The sequence below is a fragment of the Pezoporus occidentalis genome, unplaced genomic scaffold, assembly GCF_034315485.1.
Source record: "Pezoporus occidentalis ecotype Australia unplaced genomic scaffold, CSIRO_AGI_Poc_V1 ctg79, whole genome shotgun sequence".
NCBI lineage: Eukaryota > Metazoa > Chordata > Aves > Psittaciformes > Psittacidae > Pezoporus > Pezoporus occidentalis.
The window spans coordinates 148,888-174,150 of NW_026916147.1; the positions used below are offsets into that span (position 1 = coordinate 148,888).

Sequence of the window (25,263 nt, forward strand, 5' to 3'; positions counted from 1 at the left end):
ACTGACGCGCCCCAGGCCTTCGGGCTTCCCGCCTCACGGCTCGGCTCGGCCTGGCCTGGCCCAATGGCCGCGCCCCCCGTGAGGGAAGGAGGCCGAGCAACTACATCTCCCTCCGTACCCTGGGCTTTCCGGGCAGGCGCCGGCGGGCGGGGAAAGGGCGGAGGCGGGGGTGCCCCGCCCCGGGCGGTGGTGGTGGCGGCTGGCCGATGGCGGGCAGTGGGGGCTGCCGGCGCGGAAGGGACCAGCTGGAGCTGGAGCGGCTGGGCGAGGCGGCGCGGGCCGGCTCCTGCCCGCCGTCGCCGCCGCTCTCCGCCTGCTCGCGGCAGGCCTGGAGCCGGGACAACCCGGGCTTCGAGCCGGAGGAGGAGGGAGCGGCGGCGGCGGGGCCGGTGCTGGAGATGGACGTGGAGTGGGGCAGCCCCGCGGCCGGCGCTTCGTCGTCGTTGGGCAGCGGCGCGGCGGGCATGGGCGGCGGCGGGCGGCGCCAGCGGCGGGTCCCCGCGGGGCGCGGCGGAACGGAGGTGCCGAGCCGCCACCAGGTGCCACCCGACGGCGCCGCGCCCCGCCGGGCGGCCTGGGCCAAGCGACTGGCGCGGCGGCTGCGAGGTGAGAGCCTTTGGCCCTTCCTGCCGGAGCGGGGCTCCGAGTCTTGCTGGGCTGCCCTTTACTGCGGACTGTCGGCGAGGGGAGCGTTCATGGGTTGTTTGTGGTCCCTTGTGCCTTTTCTTTCACCCACCCCTTTGCTGCCTATCCTCTTTCCTCTGTCCCTGTTCTTTTCCTGTCTCCCGTCAGTCCATCCATGTTTGTGTCCCCGCTTTATGCACATGTGTATTCCCATTTCTGCCCTGGTTATGCCCCCCTCTCCCGTCCCAGATGCACACACCCTTTTCGCCTTGGTTTCCTCTGGAGCATAGAGCTCTGCCTCCCAGGTCTTAGTCCTGGCTACTTTTTTAGAGAAGCTTAAAATGCCAGCATCAAATCGTGAAGGTTTTAAATGTAGGATTTGCTTAAGTGTCAGACAAAATATATATAAATCTGCAGAAGGAAGCCATAGTTAGGAAATAAGGTTCCTTCTAAAATGCGAGTGTTCTGAAGTGCTTGTACTGTTACTGCTTGGCATAGCGTCAGCAGAGGTGTCAATATGAACTTGATTTTAAGCAGGGCTTTGTAAATTAGGCTGTTGCGTGCCCTGTATGCTTCACTTTGGTTTTTCATGTGCATTCAGATATCATTTGCTATAATGATTTCTCTGCCTTAGTCTTGCACCAAAGTAAGCCTGTCTTGATCATTGCAGTTTTTTACTTGGATGCAAGTCAGATTTACGGAGACTATGGAATAAAGCATGTTTTCAGCAGATTTTATTGGGAGAGTGTTCAATGAACTACGTCTCCTCATAAAAAGAGACCAGAATGGCTGGGGAAAAAAAATGTCAGTTGTAGAATGGTTTTATGTGTTATGCATGGAATGACACTGCTCTAGAGTTTTCGGAGGTGTGTTTAATTTAGTCTGTCACTGAGATACGTAAATGCCTAGGAAAGGAGCTGCTTAGCATGGAGAAAGTGAAGTCCTTTCATGAAAATTCTCACCTAAGTAGACTTTTCAGATGCTCCCTTCATACTAGTTGTTGCCAAGAAGGAACCTCCTGTATGTGCTTTTAACTGCGGTGAAAAGTAGTGGTGTTTGAACGTGAGGTGAGAGTGGCTTCATGATGATCTGACATGAGTTACTCCTGTTTCATCTCCGTCATGATTTCTGCAACAATGCTCAAAACAGATCATCCACACTAGGACTGATCTTGGTGTTGGTTTCTGAGCCGTTTTGAACCTGAAGTCAGAGCTTAATAGCATGTGATTTTTGTAAGGTCAGAGTATTTGCAGATGAAAGGAAAATCCACCACCCCCCCACCCCCCCCCCCGAGATATAATTTAACAAAGGCTTTGTAATAGATTTGTTGAATCACCTATAGTTTATCTGCACTTAGGGGTGGTTTAGGGTGAAGGAAAGATGCTTATTCTTAATATGCTTTTTTTCTAGCTTTTTATTTGTTTGTTTTAAGGTTGTCTGTGTATTTTCACCTTGTTTCAACCTTGTTCAGTTGCACAGCAGAACAAAGAGGAATCAGCTTTTGGTGAAGCTGTATGCTGTGCTGGGCAGAATGAGTCTTCATCAGCATCAGGCAGATGTTGCCAGAGAAGATACTTGGCCCTGTGCTGTCAGGGGCCTGTCCTGCTGCCTAAAAGCAATGTATCTGGGGCTAGATTAATCACTTTGGAGCTGATGCATGTCCATAGCTTGAGCTCTGAAAGATGAGAACCACCTTTGACGTCGTAACGTTATGCATCCTTTCAACTAGTGTGGTTCTTTTACACTACTGAGTGTGAGCTGATTAATCAAGTGTGTGATGTGTGGAGAATGGTGCAAAGTTGCACATTCTTGCAGTTTTAAGAAAACCAATATTTTCAATAATGGCCGTGGACCAAGTTGCCTCTTGCTGTTGGAGATAGCGTACACTGGTAGTATTCTATTTTTGGCTGTAAAATGAAAAGACTTGGGTTCATGTTATAGGAATGTTAGGAGTGGATTTATCCCTGCGGTTACTATCCACAGTTCCTGTTGATTCCTGACCTGCGTACATTTTGTGTTTGTAGGGAGGTGTAGCCAAAGTTACTGTAGTAGACAGATTCTTTTCTGGCTCTTTCATGGGAATGTTGCCATTAATTCATAACCACAGTAAATGGCTAGGTGTAACTTTATTGCTGTGGAGGTACTGCAGGGTGCTGTACTTGCCTGCTGTGTAGGTAACTAACTTCTGAAGAATGCTGTTGCTGCAGGCTACGCAGTGAAAGGACTTGAAATTAATATAGAGCACTTAAAGGATAAGAGAGGTTTTAATACTGGAAAGAGCACTCAGTAGTTATTTTGATGTTTCATCTTTGAAGACTAGAAAGGGGCATACTTCTTATTAAATTTTATTTCAAGATGACTAAAGAGAAGTTAGCATAGATTTATTTAATGAAATTCCATTTCACTAGACAGAATTCAACCAGAGGGATTAATCCTTTGGATATCAAAAGTGATAGAATTACCATGGCAAAACAGATTGCCATGCATGAACTGAAGGATATTGAATGACAGCTTACACTTTCCTTGCTGTCAGTTGTGAAATAAAAAAGCAGAGAGGATTAAGATGATGGGATTTTTTATAATTGCAACTACAGGGGAGATAGCAGACATGAGTTCCTAAGTGAAGAGAAAGCTACTTCAGACTACCTGTATCTTAGGTTTTTCTCTTTGTGGGTTCTTTTCAGATTCTAACTCTTTAGCTTTAGCCCCCCTAGTTTTGCACATCTCTTCAGCAAACACCCCAGATGCTGAGAGGAGAGGAGAGGAGGGGATGACTATCCAGTTCTGTTAAGGAGATGGTTTCGATGGGTAAGAGCAAAGTCCATTTCCAGAGCCAAGCTGGAAAGGTCTGCCCCTCAGAGTTGTACTTGGTCACCCAGTGCTACTGTGTCCTCGTGTATCAATACTAAGGAGCATATGCGGGATATTTCTTGAAAGGTTTTCTTAATTACTGCTAAATGGAAGCATCAGATATTTCCAGTCATTAATTGTTACTTTCACAAAGAATGCATTATGACATTTTTACTGACTTGAACTAGTGTAGGCTCTGACTATACCTTACTAAGGAATTTGAGACTATTTTGTTGTTGTCTGGGGGCAAAGCATCTTTGCCTGATGGTCACTTTCCTCTCTTTCCCCTAGCCCCATTGTTTCCCCAGCATCTGAATTTGTGTGTAGGCAGATTAGTGATACGTATTTTGGTTTGGGTGCTTTCAGAACTTAACTTTCACACAAGTCTGAATTATTTTATATGCGCTTTGTACCTTATAAACTTGGCTTTGTGATTATGTGTATAAGTACATACACATTATATATGTGTGTTTATATATTTATATAACACTTTATATATATATAAACAGAAATACTTTAATCTCCCATGTACCTAATGAGCTAGACTTTATTGTTTGAAATTTCATCTTTTATTTGCATTTGATCGTTATTTTTTGACAACTCTTCTGAGTTCATATACTCCTTGAGTAAGCCAGTTGGACTACAGAATGAGTGTGAGAGAATTGTTAGTTTCAGGTTTGTTTGATAAAGCGTACATAGATTTTATCAAAAAGTTGATCAATAGAAAAGTTACATAAGGAATGGACTGAAAATGGATAGAAATGAAGTGCGTTTGGTGCTTGCAGTGGATGTCAACTTAAATTCAGCACTGCTTACCACCACTGTTCTTGATGCATCTAAACCAATATTCTAATAATGCGAAAGGAGAACAATGTGTGTGTCTTCTAAAAAAGGGGCTTGTAGCTGACACATAAATCCAGAGCTCATTTAACACAAAGTTCATTGTATGATCTCTGGTGCTGGGTTTTGTTTTGTTCTTTTATTCACATGTAACTTTCTGCTCCTGGCTGAGCCCTAACAAGATTCTAGTATGACAGAATTTGAGCTTGCAAGGTTTTTGCTCACCACATTTCTTATTGGTGAGTAATGTGCTGACAGCCGGGATTCGGCTCCCTCGCCAGCTTAGCTCACTGCCTGTTGCAGCCTTTTCTTCCTCTCTTCTGTAATGTTTTCCTGCCTTTATTATGAGGGTTGCTAGTGCAACGTAGTGCTGTGCTAAAGGCTCTATTTGTTGAGTTCTTTATTATGTGACTCTCTAAATGTTCTTGGGTTTGTGTTTCTGTCTTCAAGAATGACCTAATGGTGAGGATTTGGCATTCTGTGCAGTAAAGTTGCAGTCTTTATCTGTAAATTTCCAGGCTTAGAGAACAGCTCTGAAAAGGCTCTCTTGTTTTGGAGGCTGACACTAGTGGAGGTTGTAAGTTGCTAAAGGAATGTGAAGAGAAATTAATGCTAAGACTATTAATGCTTGCTGTGCCTATGCAAGAGAAGTTTCCTGGTTGACTTTGTGGTTAGGTCGCAACTTAAATATGTGGTAGCTGAAAGGCTCCTAAAATCATCTGACACATTTTTTTTTTTCCTGAATACACCTCATATTTGCAGTTAGAGGGAAGAGCTTCCTTACTCACATCTCTTTGTTAGCAAATGAGGTTCTGCAGCAGGCAGATGAGCCCTTTGTCCGTGTAGTCTTACAGCAGCAGTTGCAAAGCAACTGAACTCTTGATTGTTTGTGAGCTTTATAGTGTGTTTTGGCTATCCCTTGTTGCTGTTCCATTTGATTTAAAATTACTGTGGTATGTTTGATGGATCCAGGATTTTTTCCTAGGGAGTTTGAGGTTACTTCATTTCCATCTACTGAGAACATATGGGGCATTTTAAAAGTTTGGCTGTTTAAAATAGCTGCAAAGGAAAAGAGTGTAAGTTTGGTGCACTTCTCTACAGTGAATTTTTATTTGTATATACTTTCTCTCTCACCATAAACTAAGGTCAAATCACCTTGCTTTATTTAGGTTTAAATGAAGAGAAGTTCCTTGAAGGTAGCAGTTCTGGTCTATGCATCAGCAGCTGTTCCCAGCTTTTTTTCTGTCCTGTATTAGGCATAGGAAATAAGTATGGTGGTTACTAACTGCTTTCTGTTTTCAGGTGATTGTTTCTTTATTGTTTCTTTCAGAGACACAGTTTGGAAGATCCTATTGCTTTTCCGTAACCCTTTTGGACAGGATCACACAAGTTCAGTAGCTTCTCTTACACTGTCTTCTTGAGAACGTGAAGCTAGGAACAGGAGGAAATAGTTCAGCTAATGCAGTTGCCCAGTTTGACAGGCAGCAGTTGCTCATTTAGGCTGCTACTTAATGTTTCTGTGATAATCCTTTGATATGCAAGGAAAGAAATCATATAGAAATACTTACCAAGGTCCCTCCTATGTCTCTGTTGGACATGCCTTGCCTATCTAGGAGAGGATGGTTACAACTTGTTCTTTAAAAAATACGTTTGGTTGACATCGAATCATAGAATAATTAGCGTTGGAAAGCACCTGAAGATCATCTAGTTCCAACCCCTGTACCATGGGCAGGGGCATACCCTTTCAGGTAGAAAGTTAGTTAAGCCTCCTAATAAAATTTAAATACTGATCATGCATTTTCATTCATCTAAGAATGCTCTTCATATTAAAAAGCAAGCAAACCACAAAGAAAAACCCCAAACAAATAATTTCTTGAAGGATGACTCTGTTTGTCTGTCTTTGTATACTTGTATTTGTTTTCCTACCATGTGGCTTTAGGGGACAGCACTTCTGGCAAATCTTCAGCAGAATCTGTTCAGAGTTCTGCTGAGCTGTTAATAGATTATTATGGTATCTTATGAATAGCTAATACTGTCTCAGGCCCTGTTCAGTGTATGGAAGAAGTTCTTGCTTGACCTTAAATTGGTTTAAAGTCCAGAGAAGAACCTGGAGCAGACGGGTTAAGCTTTCACAACCTTATTACATTGCTTATGTAGACATCTGTATGCATCATTATATATGTTTTCCTTTTAAGGTCTATGGGGAACAAGACTCATGGAAGAAAGCAACACCAGCAGAGAGCGATACCTGAAAAGTGTTTTACGGGAGTTGGTTACGTACATGGTTTTCCTTGTGGTCTTGTGTGTCTGTAAGTACCATTCAGCATTATGTGTATCCATTTCTGTACTGCTTGCTGTTTGTAATTCCAGAATGAAGATTGTTTCAGTGATGTTGGAGAAGAATTAATGGGCAGGTGCATAGGCAAATACTGGGAATTAATTCTTCTGCACATGGATTATTGCTTGAGATTTAAAGTACTGCAACTTTCTGTAATTTCACAAATTTTGAACCTTTAAGCAGGGTGGTAATATTCTTTGTTTTTAAGGAGTATTTTTTTAATGTAGTACCACACTGCAGTGTAATGGTTCTGCTACACATTTTGAAATTGCTGAACAGAACTGTTAAATGTGAAGAGTTTGAGTTATCATCTGGGACTAAAAATTAACTACATCACTGAGTTTTGAATTTCTCTCCAAGCTTATGTACAGATCATTCTAAGAATAAAAGCTCTTGACGGTTGCTGGAAAGGCAGAGATGATGCCAGCTACTTAGAAATACCTAATAATTTGTGTTTGCATGATGCTGGACATTCTAAATGCATCTGTAACCTACATGTACTCAAGTGTATATGGATCACAGCTGGAGACTTCCATGATATAAGTGTGTTATTTGTTTTGATGTCTATGATGTCATATGAAGTATTGTAACACTATAGAACACAGAAAAGGGTAACAGTCAACCTACTTTTTTTTTTTTTTTTTGGCTTTTAAGTAGGTGATTGCTTGAAAGTAGGTGCTCTAGAATTGACACTGAATATGAGCAGATTCTACTAAATACGGACTTAGTACAGAAGTGAGGAGCCTGATGGATCACCAGCCTCGTGCTGAATTATATTCCTGGACCTAAATGGAGTTTAAGAGAGTATCCTGAACAGAGTTTGCTGTTCTTTTCTCAAGGTGAAGAACCTTAGTGATGCTGGTGCAGAGATAGAGATTTATCACAAGCCTCACACAGCACTGTGAACAGTTGGTATAATGTATAATAGATATGGTATAATGTAACGGTTCTGAGAGCAGCCGTCTTTGGCCTTGGGAACTTCAAATGAGGCATGTTCGTGTATTTGCACAAAAATTAGAAGTTGATGCAAAATAGAACTTATGATGAAGTGTGAAATAGATGTTTTATTTGGTTACTAGGAGAATAATCTGTATGCATTAAGTTAGTGTATCTTTGGAAAGCCGGTATGTTTCAAGCATTCAGTTTTTAGTGTGGGCAATTCTGTTCTATATGCCTGAAATGTCAGTGACACTTAAGTTGTCGTTTATGATCAGTTGTGATAGAATGGAGTGATGTTTTTATTTAGGTGAGAGAGAATTGTGGAGTGGAAAGAAAAAGCAAAACTACGTGGGTAGACTGGTTCTGAGAGCAGAGCAGAAGTCTATTAAAAATAGTTCTTGTTCACATTTTCTTCCCTAAGACAAAATATTTCTATAAAATTGTCAAAACAGATGGAGATTGTTTGGTGTAGAATTAATCTTTCAGGCCTTTCTGAGTTTCTGTCACAAAATGGCTTTAAGTATTTATAAGCAGTGATGTTATTGGAGCCAGAGACCATTCTCTGAAGCCATCTTGCCTTTGTACGTCATTTTATAATTTATGCTCTGGCCATCATCAGCCAAATGTTCTGCCCAGTGTAAGAGTAACACAGAGTCATGTATTTTCTGTGGGGAGATTATCTTAGAAGCGCTGCATATCTTGGGTGGGGTTTCGTTGTCAACCCTAGGCAGCTAATGTCATTCACAGTGCCCTGCAGTATCCTGGTTGACTTATTATGTGCTCAAGCAGGGCATAGTTTTCCTGAGATCTCATGCCATCTGTGCCAGCTCTCTATGATGCCTTAGATAGTACAAGTCACCTAAAAAGGCACTCTTCAGGCTGCTGAATCATGCAGGTTTTTTTTCCTGAAGTTAGTTTTTGTAGAAACTTTAATAATAGAATGAGGTGTGGGAAGGAGAACTGAGTATTTTAAACTCATTGGTCAGACTGTTCTTCACTGCTTTCTATGTCTTACTCACAGTTGAAAGACAAATGCTGCTTGGTGTGGATTTTATTTTGCTCTGAAGCTTAAACTTTTTGGTGCAAAGTCTATAAAATTTCAACAAGAAAAGTAAGATACTTTTTTTTTTTTCTTTTCCCTTTTTTTTCTCTTATCTTTCCCCTACCCTTTTCCTCTGATTCTTAACTAAATCTTTTGCAGTGACTTACGGGACAGTGAGTTCCAGTATGTATTATTACACAAGGGTCATGTCGCAGCTCTTCCTGGAAACACCTGTATCAAAAATGGAGAAAACTGATTTCAAAACTTTATCCACAATGGACGACTTCTGGAAGGTAATCTAAGCCCAAGTTTTTATCTCTCTTTTGTTGTGATATGCTTGTCCTGTGTATTTAACCTACCAGGATCTTTTTTCTAATGTGGTGGTGGTTGTGCATGGAGATCTATGTGTCAAAGCTATGGAACAGAGTTGGCCTTTAATACGTGAAAGTTTAGAACCCAGGCAGTGCTGAAGGGCCAGGGTGAGGCAAGGTGAATGTCTTTGGAGGACAGGTAAGGCTTTATGTCAGAAAAATTAACAACTGCCATTCTAACACATCCATGGAATGAAGATCTATAAAAACCGTGATGGAAACATGCAAACTGAAATCCTGTCTTATTCCCCAGTTCACAGAAGGCCCTTTGCTGGATGGTCTCTACTGGGAAATGTGGTACAACAACAAAACCATGGCAGAAAACAAAAGCTTCATTTATTATGAGAACCTGCTCCTTGGGGTACCTCGTATTCGGCAGCTGAAAGTGAGAAATGGTTCATGCTCAATACCTGAAGATTTAAAGGAAGAAATCAAGGACTGCTATGATGTCTATTCTGTAGCTAATGAAGATACTGCTCCGTTTGGACTTCGAAATGGAACAGCGTACGTAGTATTCCTGTATTCACATAGATTTTTTTTTTTCTGATCTTGGTTATGCTGAATTACACAATAAGTCACTTGGCAGAGGCAACTCTGCATTTATTGTCTGTTCTGTCTGTAAAGCCTAGTAAAATGAGCAGTTGCCAGTTCTGCTCATGGAGAAACCTTACTAAACTTGGACAGCACTGTGCTCTTACCCACTTGAGTTGAGGTGCTGCCGTTATACCATTTTATGCATGGGAGACACTCTGTGGTCTGAGTGCAGCCCTACAACTGGTGAGCGCCTGTTCTGTAATTCCAGATTGTATTACTGCAGTGGGTTTCACTGAGTTGTCTTTCCTAGCTAAAAATGGGAATAGCACTGCCTCTCTTGGAGGACAATTTGTGAGTTAATTGTGAAAAGTTTTGGAGGTGGAAAAGAATTTTCTTTCTTTCCCTTAGGAAAAATTCTGTGTGACTAGATAAATGTATTTTCTTTTTGGCAGTTAATATACTTGTGACCCATTTTTCTATCTTCATTTTGTTGTGTTAGTCAAAGGAACTTTGTAAGATCTTTCTCCAGGGTACATCAAAACTTTCTACAAGTACCTCTTAAATTTAAATGGCTTTAAGTAACTGATACGTTTTTTTGGTCAGGTTTTGGTGGTGTCTGTTTTCTTAATCGTAAGTTGCAAATGGAAAGACTAATGTGCTCTGTTTTACTTCTGAACTAGTTGGACGTACACCAATGAGAAGGATTTGAATGGGAGCAGCCACTGGGGCTTGATTGCCACCTACAGTGGGGCTGGTTATTACCAAGACCTCTCAAGGAACAGAGAAGTGACAGCTGTGCAGATTGCTAGCCTTAAGAAGAACCTGTGGCTTGACAGAGGGACCAGAGCAGCTTTCATTGATTTCTCTGTATACAATGCAAACATCAACCTATTCTGCATTGTGAGGTATGAACAGAGCCATAAGAGTGTTCAAATTGCACAGTGTCAGTTATTGACTTGGGGTTTTCTTGTGATTGCTTTGTTTTCAGGACGTGGGTAAGTGTTTTGCATAAAGGAGGCAAACAACTGAAATGGGATGCCTCCCTGTCAAAGAAGTGAGACTCCACATGGAAGCTGCACTCATTGTCTGGAGACAGTTCTGGCTTTGCTGATGCTACAGCAGCTTGGGTGCAGTTTGCAGGCGACTTCTCTAGAGAGTTGACTTATTAATATGTGGATACACAACATCAGTCTTTTCAACACCATGAAGCAAATGCAGATGAAGACAGGTCTTTCTGTCTCTGTTTATCTCATTGTTCCTGAAATGCTTTGGATTTTAGTCAGAATTGAGTGTGGTCAGGTTTACACCTTCTGTTCTGTGTAGTGTCTTTGCTGAATCAAATGTGGGCTTTTGCCTGTTTCCATTATTTAAATAATTATGGAAATAAACCCATGTATTTTCACTGTGCTTTTCATCAATGCTGTGTAAATGAAATCTTTTATTCTTTGCCCTTTTTTCTGGTTTTTGATGCAGGTTGTTAGTGGAGTTTCCAGCGACTGGAGGCCTTGTTACATCTTGGCAATTTCAGCCAGTGAGGCTGATTCACTACATCTCCACTTTTGATTTTTTCCTGGCAGCCTGTGAAATGGCATTTTGTCTCTTTGTTCTTTATTACATGGTGGAAGAGATTTTAGAAATTCACATTCATAGATTGCACTACTTCAGAAGTCTTTGGAATTGCCTTGATGTTCTTATCATTGTGGTAAGTAATCTTTATAATAAGGCTAAAATTACTTTCTGAAATGCCCTTTGTGAGTGACATTAATGACTCAGTATTGCTTTAAGGGATAGGAATATTATTAGGAAGGATACTTACAGTCTAACGGGCTATTCAATCTGAATAAGACTATTTTAGTCTGTGTTGTAATATTGATGTATTTTGCAGACTTGCTTTTTTTCTCTTTGTTGGTTTCAACCTTCACATCCTGCTGAAAAATTAGAGTATTTCTCCAGTGTGCTTCCTCACACTTTTTGTCTATAATGGTGTAGTCATTATGAAAGATAACAAACTTGCCCATGTTTCTCTTCTACAGATCTGATACTGACTATTGCAGTGACTTTCAAGTAAGAAAATCAGCTGCTTTAAAGCAGTGATTTATGTTTGGAGGAATGGGACTGGGATTTGAATATGTTTGCAGAGAACCACAAAGAGATTTTATATGTTATTAAAATACTCAGCAGCTAATACCAAGTTTGAAGAAGTGTCTCGAATTGTAGAGTTCTAGCAGCTGTCAGGGCTGCTTTCTTGGTTAAGTGGACAGCGTTGCACATCAGCAATCTTGGTGTAACAGAAAATCATGATCTTTGATTTAAAAATACATATGTAATTCTCTCTGGATTTATGTCAAGCTGTGCCTGCCAAAAGAATACAAAGTAAGCAATACTGAAACAGACCCAGTCTTGTTCTTGTTTCCTATCTTCAGGCTTGGATGTATCAGAGGTTTAAGTCTTGAAGCCAGTGCTCCAGAGAAATCATACTTGTATCACAGTGCTTTTTATATGAAAGGCTGTTTGAGGGGGATGTTTACATGAACTGTGTGCTGTTCCTTATATTTAATGGCAGGGGCAGGAGTAAGATGCTTTACTGTTGCAGTCAGTGAAGTATATTCAAGTGCGAGTATAAAATTCAGTTCACACAAAGGGATAAAACACTTTGTTTATACCTGGTCTGGTGGACATTGTTTAACTTTAGGATTATGTACTTTATGACTCTGTATACATGGCAAAGTGTTTTAAAACCCTCATCACCTTTGGTAAATTTGTATGTTTCTTTTGTACTCAGCTCTCTGTGGCAGCTATAGGAATTAGCATCTACAGAACATCAACTGTTGATATGCTCCTGAAGAAGCTGCTGGAAGATCAGAACTCTTTCCCCAATTTTGAACCTTTGGCATATTGGCAAATGCAATTCAACAACATAGCTGCAGTCACTGTGTTTTTTGTCTGGATTAAGGTAACTCCAAGATGTATATCCTTATTCTGACATTAGAATGTAATTCTGTTGATTACATGATTTGAGATTTAGTCATGTAAGGCCACACTGGATGGGGCTTTGAGTAACCTGGTGTAGTGGAAGGTCTCCCTGCCTATTGCGGGGGGGCGGAACTGGATGAGCTTCCAAAGGTCCCTTCCAAACCATTATATGATTCTATGTTTTTCATAAAATTGGGCACAAAGGAAAGTCAGAGCACAGGGGTAACTTCTTGCAGGCTGCTGAAAACAAGGTTGTAATTTGCCATAAGTTTTAATCAGCCTTAAGTCTCAAAGATGTAGTCAGTGCTAGTGCTTTGTCACAGCAGAAATGTAAATAAATGTTTTTATTATTCCTGAGTTAATTAAGTCAGTAACTTACTGGTACTGCTTCTTCCTAGTCTGGTTTAACTGTGCCAATTCTATCTATTCAAAGTTTCTAAATCTTTAGAGTGTTGGTAAACCTAGTCCAATTCATTTGAAAACTAGGTATATTACTTTAGACTTAATTTCTCTGGTTTTCTGCCTCCTTTATAGTGATATTTCTTTTCAAGTCCATGTTCATTTCCTGTCCTCTGTATATATAACATTGCAGAGGAATATTTAATTACTAAACTGATAACTAGGGAAAAATACAAGACCAATGATAAATGAATTTCCACTATGATACTCCAAACTGATACTTAAGTTTATTAAGTAAGTTAGCTGTCTCTTACCATTTTATAATTACAAAGCTGTGTCTATTTTGCATCATGGTTTAAGGAGTAAAGCGGCTTATTATAGGAAGTAATGGTAAACTGCAGAATAATAGAATAATGCAGGCTGGAGGGGCCTCAGGAAGTCTCTGTCCACCTGCTCAGAGCTAGGTCAGCTGTGAGATCTGCTTTTCTCACATTTTACTACTTCGTAGCTAACATCTTCTTTGAAAATAAACAAGAGGTGTTTTGGTTACACTTCTCTGAAGCCTGGCTGACAAATACAGGAGTGAAAAACAAGCAACCCCCTGCAGCTAGACAAGAAATGTCATTCTCACAGAGTTTTCTTCTCATTTCAAGCCTCAGTGTTTTTTAGGAAAGGGTGTATTTCTAAATGTAAATTATCTGACTTCGTCTCCCATCAAATTAAGTAAGATATCTAATATGTAAAAGGCTGGAGAACAGTTGTGTTAAGAAATTGTTGTTTTCCTTGTCTTTACAGTTGTGTTTTTTGTCATGTTTTCTTTTGACAGCTGTTCAAATTCGTTAACTTCAACAGAACAATGAGTCAGTTATCCACTACCATGTCTCGCTGCGTCAAAGATGTTGTTGGCTTTGCTATTATGTTTTTTATTATTTTCTTAGCATATGCTCAATTGGCCTATCTTGTCTTTGGCACTCAAATTGATGACTTCAGTACTTTCCAGGACTGCATGTAAGTACAAAAGTGCTAAGAATTTCTCAGTTCATTGGTAAATAGATTCGGTTGCCTCATGAGAGACAAATCCTATAACATCCATCTAAACAGATAAGCTGCAGACATATCACTGTTGATGTAACTCAGTAGCAAGTGCATGTTTTTAATAACATTTTTAGTTCAAAACCTGTCTTTGCTATGAGATTAAAAATGTGCTATAGTTTGATCAGTGAGCCAAAAATGGCAAGCTTTGATTTGTGGAAGTGACATGGGTTTTATAGCAGTTGGTCACATTCCTAGATAAAGCAGTAACTCTGTCTTCAGCAGTTGAATCATTATATGCTTACTTATATTTCTAATGCTTATGGAAATGTTGTATGTGTAATAACACTGTGTTCCTGGTAGCATGTGTAGTTCTTTGACTCACAGATTGCATCTTGGACAGCCAGCTAGTAAATTTGTAAGTATCTGCTGTAATCCAGAGAGAGATTGGACTTTAATATAGGGTCAGTAATCAGTTGATTTGGTGCAACGTAACTTGATTCTAAAGGGGGTAATGTTTAGTTATTGATTTCCCCCTCTTCCCTTACACCGGGGCAGTGTTGCAAAAACTTCTTTGTAGAGAGGTGAAGGAACTTGAAGGAACTTGAAATATGATGGCAGTGCTGTGCAGTGCCAAGCCTCTTCCTGCCTTGGCACTGTAGAGACGTGGAGAGCACTGAGGTTGTATGCAAGAGGCAGAAGTGATAAGACAGGGACAGGAGTGGGTCTTAAAGCTTCACAATGGTAACCATTGGTTTGCTCTGCTCCACTCTCTGTGGTTCCTATTATCAGTTTTGACTAAAAGTCAGAAGTATCCACCCCAGTTTTGTTCTGTTTGTGATATCTGACTGCGAGTTTGCTTATGCCTAGAGGTAGGTTTGAGGAATTGGCTATTGGAGTGCCTGACAAAGTATTATAGTAGTGCAGACCTCTCTGCTGCCCATCAGTCAGACTGTTATGGTAAAATGGTTTTAGAATTCTTGCACAGCTCTGAAAGTGTTTTTGTTCAACACCTGGATGTGTTTTGTTTTTTAAGATTTACTCAGTTCCGCATCATTTTGGGAGACTTCAACTTCACAGAGGTTGAAGAAGCTAATCGAATTTTGGGACCAATTTATTTCACTACATTTGTGTTCTTTATGTTCTTCATTCTTTTGGTATGTACACTTTTGTTTATGTGGGGTGGGTAGGTGGCCATTTCTGCATCTGTTCTTTGATTTCTGCTGCTACTTTGGGGCTTTTTTTGATATTGGTGAGTGTGCAGTCCATGTAGGGGCCTGACTGTTCCATGGCTGGTCACTACACTCCTCAATTTTTCTTCATTTAAAATGAATTTGCATTGTATGTTTGTTGTCATTCCCATATAGTGCTCCATGTTCTGGTGGAGTGTATTTACTTTTTTCTCTCCTTTTTCTTTTCTTTCTAATTTATGTAATTTTATCATTATAAAGGATTACTTATTTCTAAAAGCTGAATAGTGCCTGGTTGACATACAAAGCAAGCCCATATCTTCTGGTGCAAAGTAGCTGTAATGTTCCATACATAATGTCCTTAGTTTATAAAGGTGCTCTAACACCTGGTTGTATTTACAACAATCTAGTTTATGCATGCAACACACAGCTTGTCTGCTAGCAGTGTCTAATTCATCAGCAGTGCAGCGGTTGTCAGATATGCAGGTTTCCCTGCAAAGGCCTCTCTCCTTCTCCAGGGCAGAGTTGGGCCCTGTTTTCTCACCTTCCCAGTGCAGATTACCTGTCCACTTTCTGAAAACAGTATTGCAAGAAGCTTAGCTTATCTGAGAGGCAGTATGTAGACATGATTGTTTGACAAATAAATTCAAACCGTGAGTACATTGTGAGTACGCATCTTTTGTAAACTCTCTGTTAATACTAATATTGAATCCATATTAGTCTTTTTGATAGTAGCAACTGAAGGGAGGAGGCCCCTCTCTTAGAAACTTAGGAGACCAGGTAAATTCATTTTTATCTTGATATAAGAGAAGAGCCTCAGTATCTTGTACTTAAATGTAGTTTTCAGTTAGTTTGGTACTGACATTAAGATGTAGTAATTTTGTTTCTAGTATATCACCACACGGAAGCTGTTATGTGAGCAAGAAGCCCTCAGATGATTCCCCAAACTGTGTATCTTTGGGGGATTTGATAAGATGGCAAGCATTAAAGTAGGATTTTACTAACCTGGAACAGTACAGCAGTCCTGTATCATCATAAATCTTAGAGTTACTTAATGAACCTTGTACTTAATGAGGCTTTTTATTAATCTTTGAAATGAGGAGAAATGGCATTCAGATATTATTTGTGGGAGAAGACTTCATCTTGGCTAGTAAGGAAGCATTGAATCTTAAGTGTTCAGAAGGATATACCAGTAGTCAAACAGAAAATAACTTATGGGTCACTTTGGCCCAAGAAGCATACGAAGCAGGTTTTATATTTGTTTTGAAGCACCTCACAAGATGCAGAGGAGCAGAGGCTAGTGTTCAGCAAGGGAGAGAAGTTTATTTTTTTTCTGAAGGGGTAGCAGAAAAGTACTAGAGCGTGAAGGCATGACCAGGTTATCCAAAATACTCACTATAATTTCTGTGCCTATCCACACCTGCACAATCCTGTCATTTGGCTGGAGTGAAATGTTGCTGTAAGCTCCTTGAGACTAGTCTGAGGTCTGGAAACTAAGTTAGGGAAGATGACCAGAAAGCACCAGGTCTTAATTTTGAGTAGCTGAAAGCAAATATACGGTAGTCAAGTTACCTCTTCTCTGGTGTTGGACAATAATGCATAAAGGTACAGTGTTGGAAGATATTTATCCTAAAGCAATTTTTTAAGTCCATAAGGAAATAGAGGTTAACACTGCCTTTCTGTGTGAGAGTGGCACATTGAATGTGCCAGTGAATTAAGTAATTCTTCTTCAACTTGAATATCCAGCTTTCAATTCAGTCATATTTACTCCATGTTCAGCAGGAGCCTTTCGGTAATGACAGCATGTCTCAAACTATATGCTTGGCGCAGGGTTAGTGAGACCTACTTTTTTTTTTCTCTTTCATTTGGGCAAGCAACCAGACTCTTTTCAGAGTTGGTGGTGTACATGCCAGATGTCTGATTGCAAGCTGTTTTGTTTTTATCTTAGCCTGAAATGCAAGCAGAGCTGTAACTAGGTAAGAAATTTATGTTTGTGCTGGTTATTATGAGATGAATAGTTGACTTGACTACTCAGGCACTTTTTTTGTGTTCTCTAGATTAATTAATAGTAACTATCTGTGTAAGTTTGGCCTGGCACATAGAAGGTCAAACTTAAATATATAATGTTAAACAAGCATGGTTTATTGCCGCTGCTTGGTGTAGGTATGAACTGTCTCTGGAAAGTAATACTCCAGTTACATTAATAACCAGTAGTCTTGACTAGAAGTTGCTACACTGCAGTGCATCCCATTTCAATATCTGAAGTTCTTGATGTTAGTGCTTTAGAAAAAGCTCACCATTTTCTCCTGGCCTTTTTTAAAAGTCACGTATAGGTCTGCATGTGAAGGTCGTAGGAGCGGGGCTTAGGCTTGTTGAAATTTCAATTGGGCTTTTTCATTTCTCTCATGAACAGAACATGTTTTTGGCCATCATCAATGATACGTACTCTGAAGTCAAATCAGATATGGCACAACAGAAGGCAGAAATGGAACTGTCTGACCTTATCAGAAAGGTAAAAGTAACATTTTGTTTGTTTTAACATTCCTCACATCTAAACTCACTCCATAAATCGCTACAAAGCGAAGCTGGCAGCAGCTGATGAATATACACATCTCTAGTTAAATTAATCTGAGCTGAGTGTAAAATAAATGAAAACTTCCATCACAACATATTTTAGTCATCTGAGACTTTGTGTTGAATGATCAGCCTGCTGAATACAACATAAGATTTGACTGTCAAGTACGTACAGAAACACTGAACTGATGAAGCTAAGCTGCTGTTTGGTTTGGTCACAGAACTACCTCATTTTGGGCAATAAATTTAGGCGAGTCTTGGATAATGCGTTGGGAGCTTCCAGGGGCAGCTGCCAGTAAAGTTGTTGAATACAAAGTTAGGAGCTTGGCTTGAATCCCAGTTTAGGAAAAACATGTGCACATACGTGTGCTCTGGCATGGATGCTTTGCTGTACTGTGGTCAGAAATGTCTAACCACATACTCGGCCTGACCAGTAACTCTGAGTTTAAAACTTGCAAACTGGTTATTAAAACAGAGCAGAGAAAAACAGAGAGTGCTGCTTTTTGGGATGAAGATTTTATGTCATTCCTACAACGGAAGCATGACAGAGAAGCAAAATAACTGCAGGAAGTTGTACCTGTGTTGTCAGCATTATTTAAAACTGTCACTTAACTGTCAGTAACTGACTGCTAAAGGTCTTGCTGTACAAAATACTCCATTCCTGCTGATCTGCAGTGCAAACTGAAGGATGAAAGCCTTACTCTAACTGCAGAGGTATTTATATGTTGCTCATTTAAATGCTGAAATAAAAGATGGGTAAACCAGAGGAAAAGAGAGATTCCTGCAGGACTTTTGGGATGCACTGAATGGTAGTATACACTAGCTGATTTTTATAATGAGAAAGTTATTAGAAATCAAGTGTTAACATTTCATGACAAGTAAAACACAAAATATCACTGTTTCTTTTAGGGCTACAACAAAGCCATGATCAAACTTAAATTGAAGAAGACTACTGTTGATGACATTTCAGAAAGCCTGAGACAAGGTGGGGGAAAGTTAAATTTTGATGAGCTCCGGCAAGATCTGAAAGGGTAAGGAAGCTGTTACTTCTTATCTGGAAGAGTATCCCAGAGACATGTCATGTCTTTGATGCTTCTGTGAGAAGCAAGAGAATGCCACATTCTCTTGTTGTGGGTAGAAGGGGCCTTAGGAAGCAGAGATCTAAAGCATTTGAGGAAATGGTAATATTTCTATCTGAGCCACTGCAGGAGATTGTGAACAGTCAGGAATCCAAGGAAAGCAAACAAAGAGGTATAAAAGGGATGGTTGTGAAGGAGCAGGGTGCAGTCTAGGGGAGATTTGTGCTACTGAGTAATAAAAGGTGAGAGCTGAGGTGTTTATTATCAGTGTTGTGAATTCATAGGCAGCACTAGGATCAGTTATGCCTTTGGCTGGGGGATGAAGGTCTGATGGAGTGAAGTGTTTTTCTAATACTTGAAGTTCACTTGGCGTCCAAAAAATGGGAAATAAGGCAACTGTTTTTACTCCCTTTTCAGGAAGGGGCACACGGATGCAGAGATTGAAGCAATATTTACCAAATATGACCAGGATGGGGACCAGGAATTGACAGAGCATGAACATCAGCAGATGAGAGATGACCTTGAGAAAGAGAGGGTGAGCTCAGTGTTAGGAGTGATATGCCACCACTGCCATCTGCCAGTCTTCTCCCCATGCTTGTTTCTGAACAATTCTGCCCTAGAAGAGTCCTCTTGTTTCCCTTCACATTTGCTCTCATCCCTGCCTGTCTGAGCAGGACTGTAAATAGGCAAGGAGGAGCTGATGGAGGGCAAGAGGTTTTTGACCTTGACACCCCCATCCCTCATGTACAGGTGAAGATCTTTACATCATCTTTGTCTGTGTCTTGTGTTTTCACAAAGGAGGATCTGGACCTGGATAGGAGCTCTCTGCCACGTCCTCTGAGCAGCCGCAGCTTCCCCCGGAGCTTGGACGACTCTGAGGAGGATGAGGATGAAGACAGTGGACACAGCTCCAGGAGGAGGGGCAGCAGCTCTAGTGGGGTTTCCTATGAAGAGTTCCAAGTGTAAGTTTATTGTTCTGAGGAGGAAAAATCTGCATGGTGTTTGGGGGATTTTTTCTCTTGTAGGTTTTCTTCTTTCAGTTCTATAATAGAGTCTCCTGTAACTCTATTAATCAAATTATTCATAAAAGTAAATGCTGTGTTTTGAAGGTACTTAAGTCACTCTTTAGTGTCTGAACTGGAATTACTTTAGAGAGGCTGATGTGAATTAGACATAAAGCCAAAAACAAACCAACCAACCAAAAAAAGCCCCTGTCTTTAAAACCTGGTCATTGAAAAGACGGAAAAAATGGTCAAATGGTACAGTAGGGAACAGGGAAAATGATACAATAACGCCAGAAGACTTTTCTACGGTTTTTAGAAGTAAAACCTTGAGGTTGTTTTAGGTTCACTGAGAACTTAAGGTGTTTTTTTTAGTAAGATTAAGTTAGTTGTGTGTGTGTATTTTGTCAAAAATAATAGATCTCCATATTAATTAATTATAGCAACAATAGCTGAATGAAGAATTTCAGTAACTAGAACCAACAAATTTTCATGAGGATGCCCTAAAAGCAGGGAAAACAGAGTGGAATATGTTTCTGGGGATTTTTTCCCCATCTGCTTTATCTCTGTGTTATCCTTTTGCTCTTGTGTACCTTGTCCCTGCCTGGACATTAGGACTGATTTGTGGAGGGTCAGATGCATGCCAGAATTAAAAGGCTCTCATCCTTATCTGCTTTGTGTGTTGGCATACTACAGTGATACTGACTCGGACAGGGTTACTGAAGCTCACACTTGTTGCCCTTAGGCTCATGAGGCGGGTGGATCGCATGGAGCATTCTATCGGCAGTATAGTCTCCAAGATTGATGCGGTTATCGTGAAGCTTGAAGCGATGGAGAGAGCCAAACTAAAAAGGAGAGATGTGTTAGGAAGGCTGTTAGATGGAGTAACAGAGGTAAGAAAACTGTAATACAAATTGTGCTGTCATCAGTGAAGGTGACAACCTGGGCATTACATCACTGAAAAGAAAACCTTTTACTGTAGTAGCAGTGTTTCTCCACTAGCCTATGGAAATACTTGAGTGGTGTAAGACTTTCCCATGTTTGTGTAGGGATTTGCTTAGGCTGTTGTTTAGAAGCTGAGCTTCAAGGTTGCGTCTTTTAATCTGTTCAGGATGAAAGACTGGGTCGTGACAATGAAATCCATAGAGAACAAATGGAGCGACTTGTGCGAGAGGAGTTGGAGAGGTGGGAATCAGATGACACGGCATCCCAAATGAGCCATCGGTTGGGAACACCACTTGGACTGAATGGCCAGCCTCGTTCAAGGAACTCTCGGCCATCATCCTCCCAGTCAGATGGTATTGATGGGGGAGGAGGAAATGGGGGGAATAACATCCATGTGTAAGGATTAACTTTGTAGGCGATTCTGAATGTTTCAGGTCAGTATTAAGCCAGCAAATACACTACTCCACTGTTTCCCAGCATGAGGTGGTCATTCTCATCAGACCACTAAGGACATTTCTCACCGATGGGCAAAAGTAAATATTCTCTTCAAAAGGCATTTTCAGACCTACATAAGCCATGTGTCACGTTCAAGTTGCCCACAGTAAACTGTCAGCCTTGCAAATGAAAGTGCAGGAGGCAGAATGGAAACAGTTGTTACAAAATCTACCTGGCCAGAAGTTTGATTCCATACATGTATTATGGGGACACTTCCACAAGAGCATCAAGCTTCAGACAAAATAATGTGCTGTGGCTAAAACCACTCCATTGAAAGGCTGCAAGTATTTTGCTTTCTGTTGGAAAATAGGATTTTTTCCCAATGCTTTTAAAAGCAATTTTTAAAAGAAGATGGCATGAATTTATTGCCTCATTCATTGTTAACAGCTGACACTTTTCAGAGATAAAATAGCACTTTTTTACTTTGCTTCTGCCTATGTTTCTGAGTTATTCTTGGTGTTACTAACATTTTAATCAACTTCAAATGTTCATTTCTTCCTGGTTTTGAGAAATACTGTGTTTTTTTAAACAGAAGAAAGTACACTCACTTTGTACAATGGTAAATCACATATTCCATAATAGAAATGTACACATTGCAGGTGTTTGTGTTCCATTAGGATTTCAAAAGCACTATTTGAGAGCTGCCTCTTCACACCCAATGAAAGTAATAATTTTGGGCTTTGTTGCAAAGTGCCCATTTTTTAATACTATGATTTCATGATCTAAGTGTTCCTGGGATAAACATTCCACCAATTCTTAGGTAAATATGGTTACTTTGCAGAAAATAGATTCTTTCAAAGCTCACAAAATTGAGAAACATCAACTCTTCTGTGGGTGCAACAGGGAAGGGGGCAGAGAAGTTGCTGATGGTTTGCAGTCTGATCCTGTGCTGTGTCAAGTTGTAACCATGTCTCAACTGTGTAGTCTGTATGTACATTTAAAAGAACTGCTTGTAATATTATTAGGTATATTTCTACATATGCTTCTCTGCTGAGGTGCAACACATGATGCCTTTCGAAAGGTGTTTGTAGTATAATCACTGATTTTTAGTGTTTAGTTTCCTCTGCTTTCTGTGCCGTAGAAGCTTTGTTTATGAAAGGACACTGAAATTAGGTTGGTTTCCTACAGAAACCATTGGGGCGTAGTGTTTGTGGTTTTGCCTAGCAACGTATTTCCGTCTGTGGAATACTGGTTTAGGAGGGAGTTTCAGTTGTGCTTTTTTTCCTGAAGATGGCAGTTGTATTTAAAGACTTAGAGTTGCTGTAAAGGAAGAGGGAAAGCTACACAATCAAACACATCAAAGCTGTAGCAGGGTATATAGAGGGAAAAATGCCTATTTAACAAAGTATAAGTAGCATATGTATATGTTATATTGATGCTTTGTGTTTCAAAAAGTGTTTGTTGCCGGAAGTTAACACCTTATTCTTGCAGTTGTGCTGCTTAGGCGAAGCTTACACCTTGTGTATGACCTTACAATTGCATTGCCTGGATGTACAGTGACTCAGAATTCTTTCTTCCTAACCAGAGAACTTGCTAGAACTAAATAGACTTAATTCCTTTCCCTGTTTTTAAGTTTATGAGAAACCATATGCACAGAAACTGAATGTAAGTGGTGCAGGAGGAAGTTCAGTGCTGGGACTGGAATTTCTTAGTAGCTTTGGCTTGAGAGCAGACCAGCGTGGGAAAACAGGTTGTGATTCACAGAACAGGTGAAGTGTTTATTCTTTCTGTGGTTCCTGTACTAGGAAGAAATTCATACTGCTTCAGAAGAAACCCTGTCAGCTTCCCAAAACAGCGCACAGCACAGTAGTTAGGGCTTTTGTGTGAAACGAGACACTCAGGCTAAGCTCTGTCTTGCCTCAGTTGAAACTTTTTGGACCTTAGAACCCTTCCCAAGGAAAGCATTTCTGTATTGAACTGGCATTTGTAACTTTAAACAAACCAACCAAAGAACACTAGCAGAACACGTGGCCAGCTGATGTGCAAGGAAAACAGAAAATACCATACAAAGCAATTCAAATATGCATAGTCTTCATATTTAGAATGGGTAGTGTGTTGGTGTGTAGCATGACTTACAGTTTAAACTTTGAAGCATGCTAACTAATTACATGTGTGTAACATGTAATTAATATTGGGTTTCTAGGGTCCAGAGTTACCTAAATACTAAAATAGTATTTAATAATCATGTACTTAATCAAAGACTTTCGCCAAATGACCCAGCTGGAGTTGTCCAGCAATCAGGAGGAACCGTACTTGGAATACTTTGTGTTCAGGTTTGTGCCTGCAGCCAGTAAGGCATGTGGCATGCTGAGGCTTATGGCAGCAGGGATCTGGTGGTCATCTGTTGGTGAGGCAGTGCCTTAATGGGGGAAAGAAAGCAAAACTAAACCTGTCAGTATGGTTTTAAATTGGTTTATTATAAAGGTGTATCTTTCAAAATGTAAATTCAGTCAAACAGTTAATCTTCTATTTGTAGTATATGTTTATTCGGAAAGTGTTTGCATTCATAGCTGTATTTGTTGAGATATATTTCTGTAACGTGTCGTTACTTAATAACAAACTTCATCTTGAAGTGCAGTAAGTTTTCATGGGGTACCCGTGTGTGTTGACAGTGGCCTTGCAGTGAGTGCATGGGCACTTGACAAATGTTATAAACATTTTATTATTTCATTTTTCCACTAGATTATAATGCCATTTGTCACATATTACAAAGGTAAGGTTTTTGCATAGTAATGTGCAGTATTTGGTCTTATTAGGAAGCTGTTAATTATGCAAGCCTTCTACAATGATCAAGATTGTATTGATCTGTAAAACTGAGCACTTTACTTCCTAATAAACATTTTATATAATCTATAAAGCAATCTTTGTGCCAAACACTTGGTTTGTTTATAACAGAACATTTTAAGAATCCTATGTTGTGTGTGTTACTTCTATCCCGTAGCTTATTCTTAGGTTACCTAATCACATAAAACAGGAGTGTAGGGTGTAAATGAACAGAGGGGACTGGGCTGATCTGACTGCTTCATTGCCCAAGCAGTACTTTTTTTCGCAGTTTATTTCTCATGTGCATTTGTGCAAATGCACAGGTCTGTTTTCTGCCATTTTAGGTAGCAGCTGATAACTTCGTCCCTTTATTATGTCACAGTTGCTGTGTAAATTGACTTCTGTTTTTCTCTGTTTCCCTTTATTTTTTGCCTTCGTTTCAGGTGGTCCTAACCATCTGGAAAACTGAATGGTCTTTTGAGATCCCAGGCCCATAGTTCTGTCTGGGCAGCTGTCTCACCAGGTCAGAAGTCTTATTAATGAAATTGAGTGCTTAATGTAAATCCGTTGTAGTCTTTAATGAAATATATACATACTGAGTTGACTAAGCTAACTAAGCAAGCCCTTAGTGTGTTATAGAAGTCACAGCATGTGGAAAGTGGGAACCTCCTTTTATTTCATACTGTGTGTATGCTATAGTGTTGCTGACTTTTGAAAACTTCAGGAACTGCAGTTTGAGAAGCATGTTTGGGGTAGGAGCCCCATAATTCTTCCATATCCCAGGGGCATCACTTGGATGCCTTCTGTATTCAAATACTTCGTTCCAGTAAATCTAAACAAGACAAAAAAAAAAGAGAAGAAGGGAAAAAAGTTAAAGTTATGATAAAACAACTGTGAGCAATTGTTACTTGTATATTTAGGCACCAATGGGGCTTCGTTTTGTTTCCTGCTTATATAGAATATGCAGTAATATGCAGAGCAAAGAGGGATGGCAATTGGAAGTGCAGTAATCCATACATTCTTCAAGATACTTATCTGACAATACCAAGTGGTATTGTCAGATAAGACAAGATAAGATTGAACTTACCCATCTGTTCCCACATGTAAAGGAAGTGTTGCTTTGAGCTCTTAATCTGTAACCGATCTCTCTGATGAAAAGAGGTAGACATGCAATATTTAATTTTTGTCGTGTTGCTGTCTTAATCCCTTATTCTCTAGTGGATGTCTGAAATACCTTTGTTGCTTTCTTATCATCGAAAATCCTTGTGGAATGG

At 40.1% G+C, this 25,263-nt stretch overlaps 1 protein-coding gene across 1 annotated transcript; it reads left to right on the top strand.

The window, feature by feature from the left end:
• Positions 1-186: 186 nt before the first annotated feature.
• PKD2 (polycystin 2, transient receptor potential cation channel) lies at positions 187-24,087 on the top strand. The gene is made up of 15 exons (XM_062602848.1): positions 187-606; positions 6,510-6,623; positions 8,793-8,926; positions 9,258-9,508; positions 10,219-10,443; positions 11,012-11,240; positions 12,321-12,491; positions 13,737-13,918; positions 14,979-15,099; positions 17,546-17,644; positions 18,616-18,737; positions 19,203-19,320; positions 19,584-19,747; positions 20,532-20,679; positions 20,898-24,087. Exons 1-15 carry the CDS (start codon positions 207-209, stop codon positions 21,129-21,131), a joined length of 2,712 nt encoding a protein of 903 aa, XP_062458832.1. The 5' UTR covers positions 187-206; the 3' UTR covers positions 21,132-24,087.
• The last annotated feature ends 1,176 nt before the right edge of the window (positions 24,088-25,263 follow it).

Excerpts from the sequence above, each read along its gene's own strand:
- PKD2 (XM_062602848.1), top strand. The coding sequence starts at position 207 with ATGGCGGGCAGTGGGGGCTGCCGGCGCGGAAGGGACCAGCTGGAGCTG. Across the intron at positions 6,624-8,792 it reads CCTTGTGGTCTTGTGTGTCT|TGACTTACGGGACAGTGAGT; the intron begins GTAAGTACCATT and ends AATCTTTTGCAG. Across the intron at positions 9,509-10,218 it reads GGACTTCGAAATGGAACAGC|TTGGACGTACACCAATGAGA; the intron begins GTACGTAGTATT and ends CTTCTGAACTAG.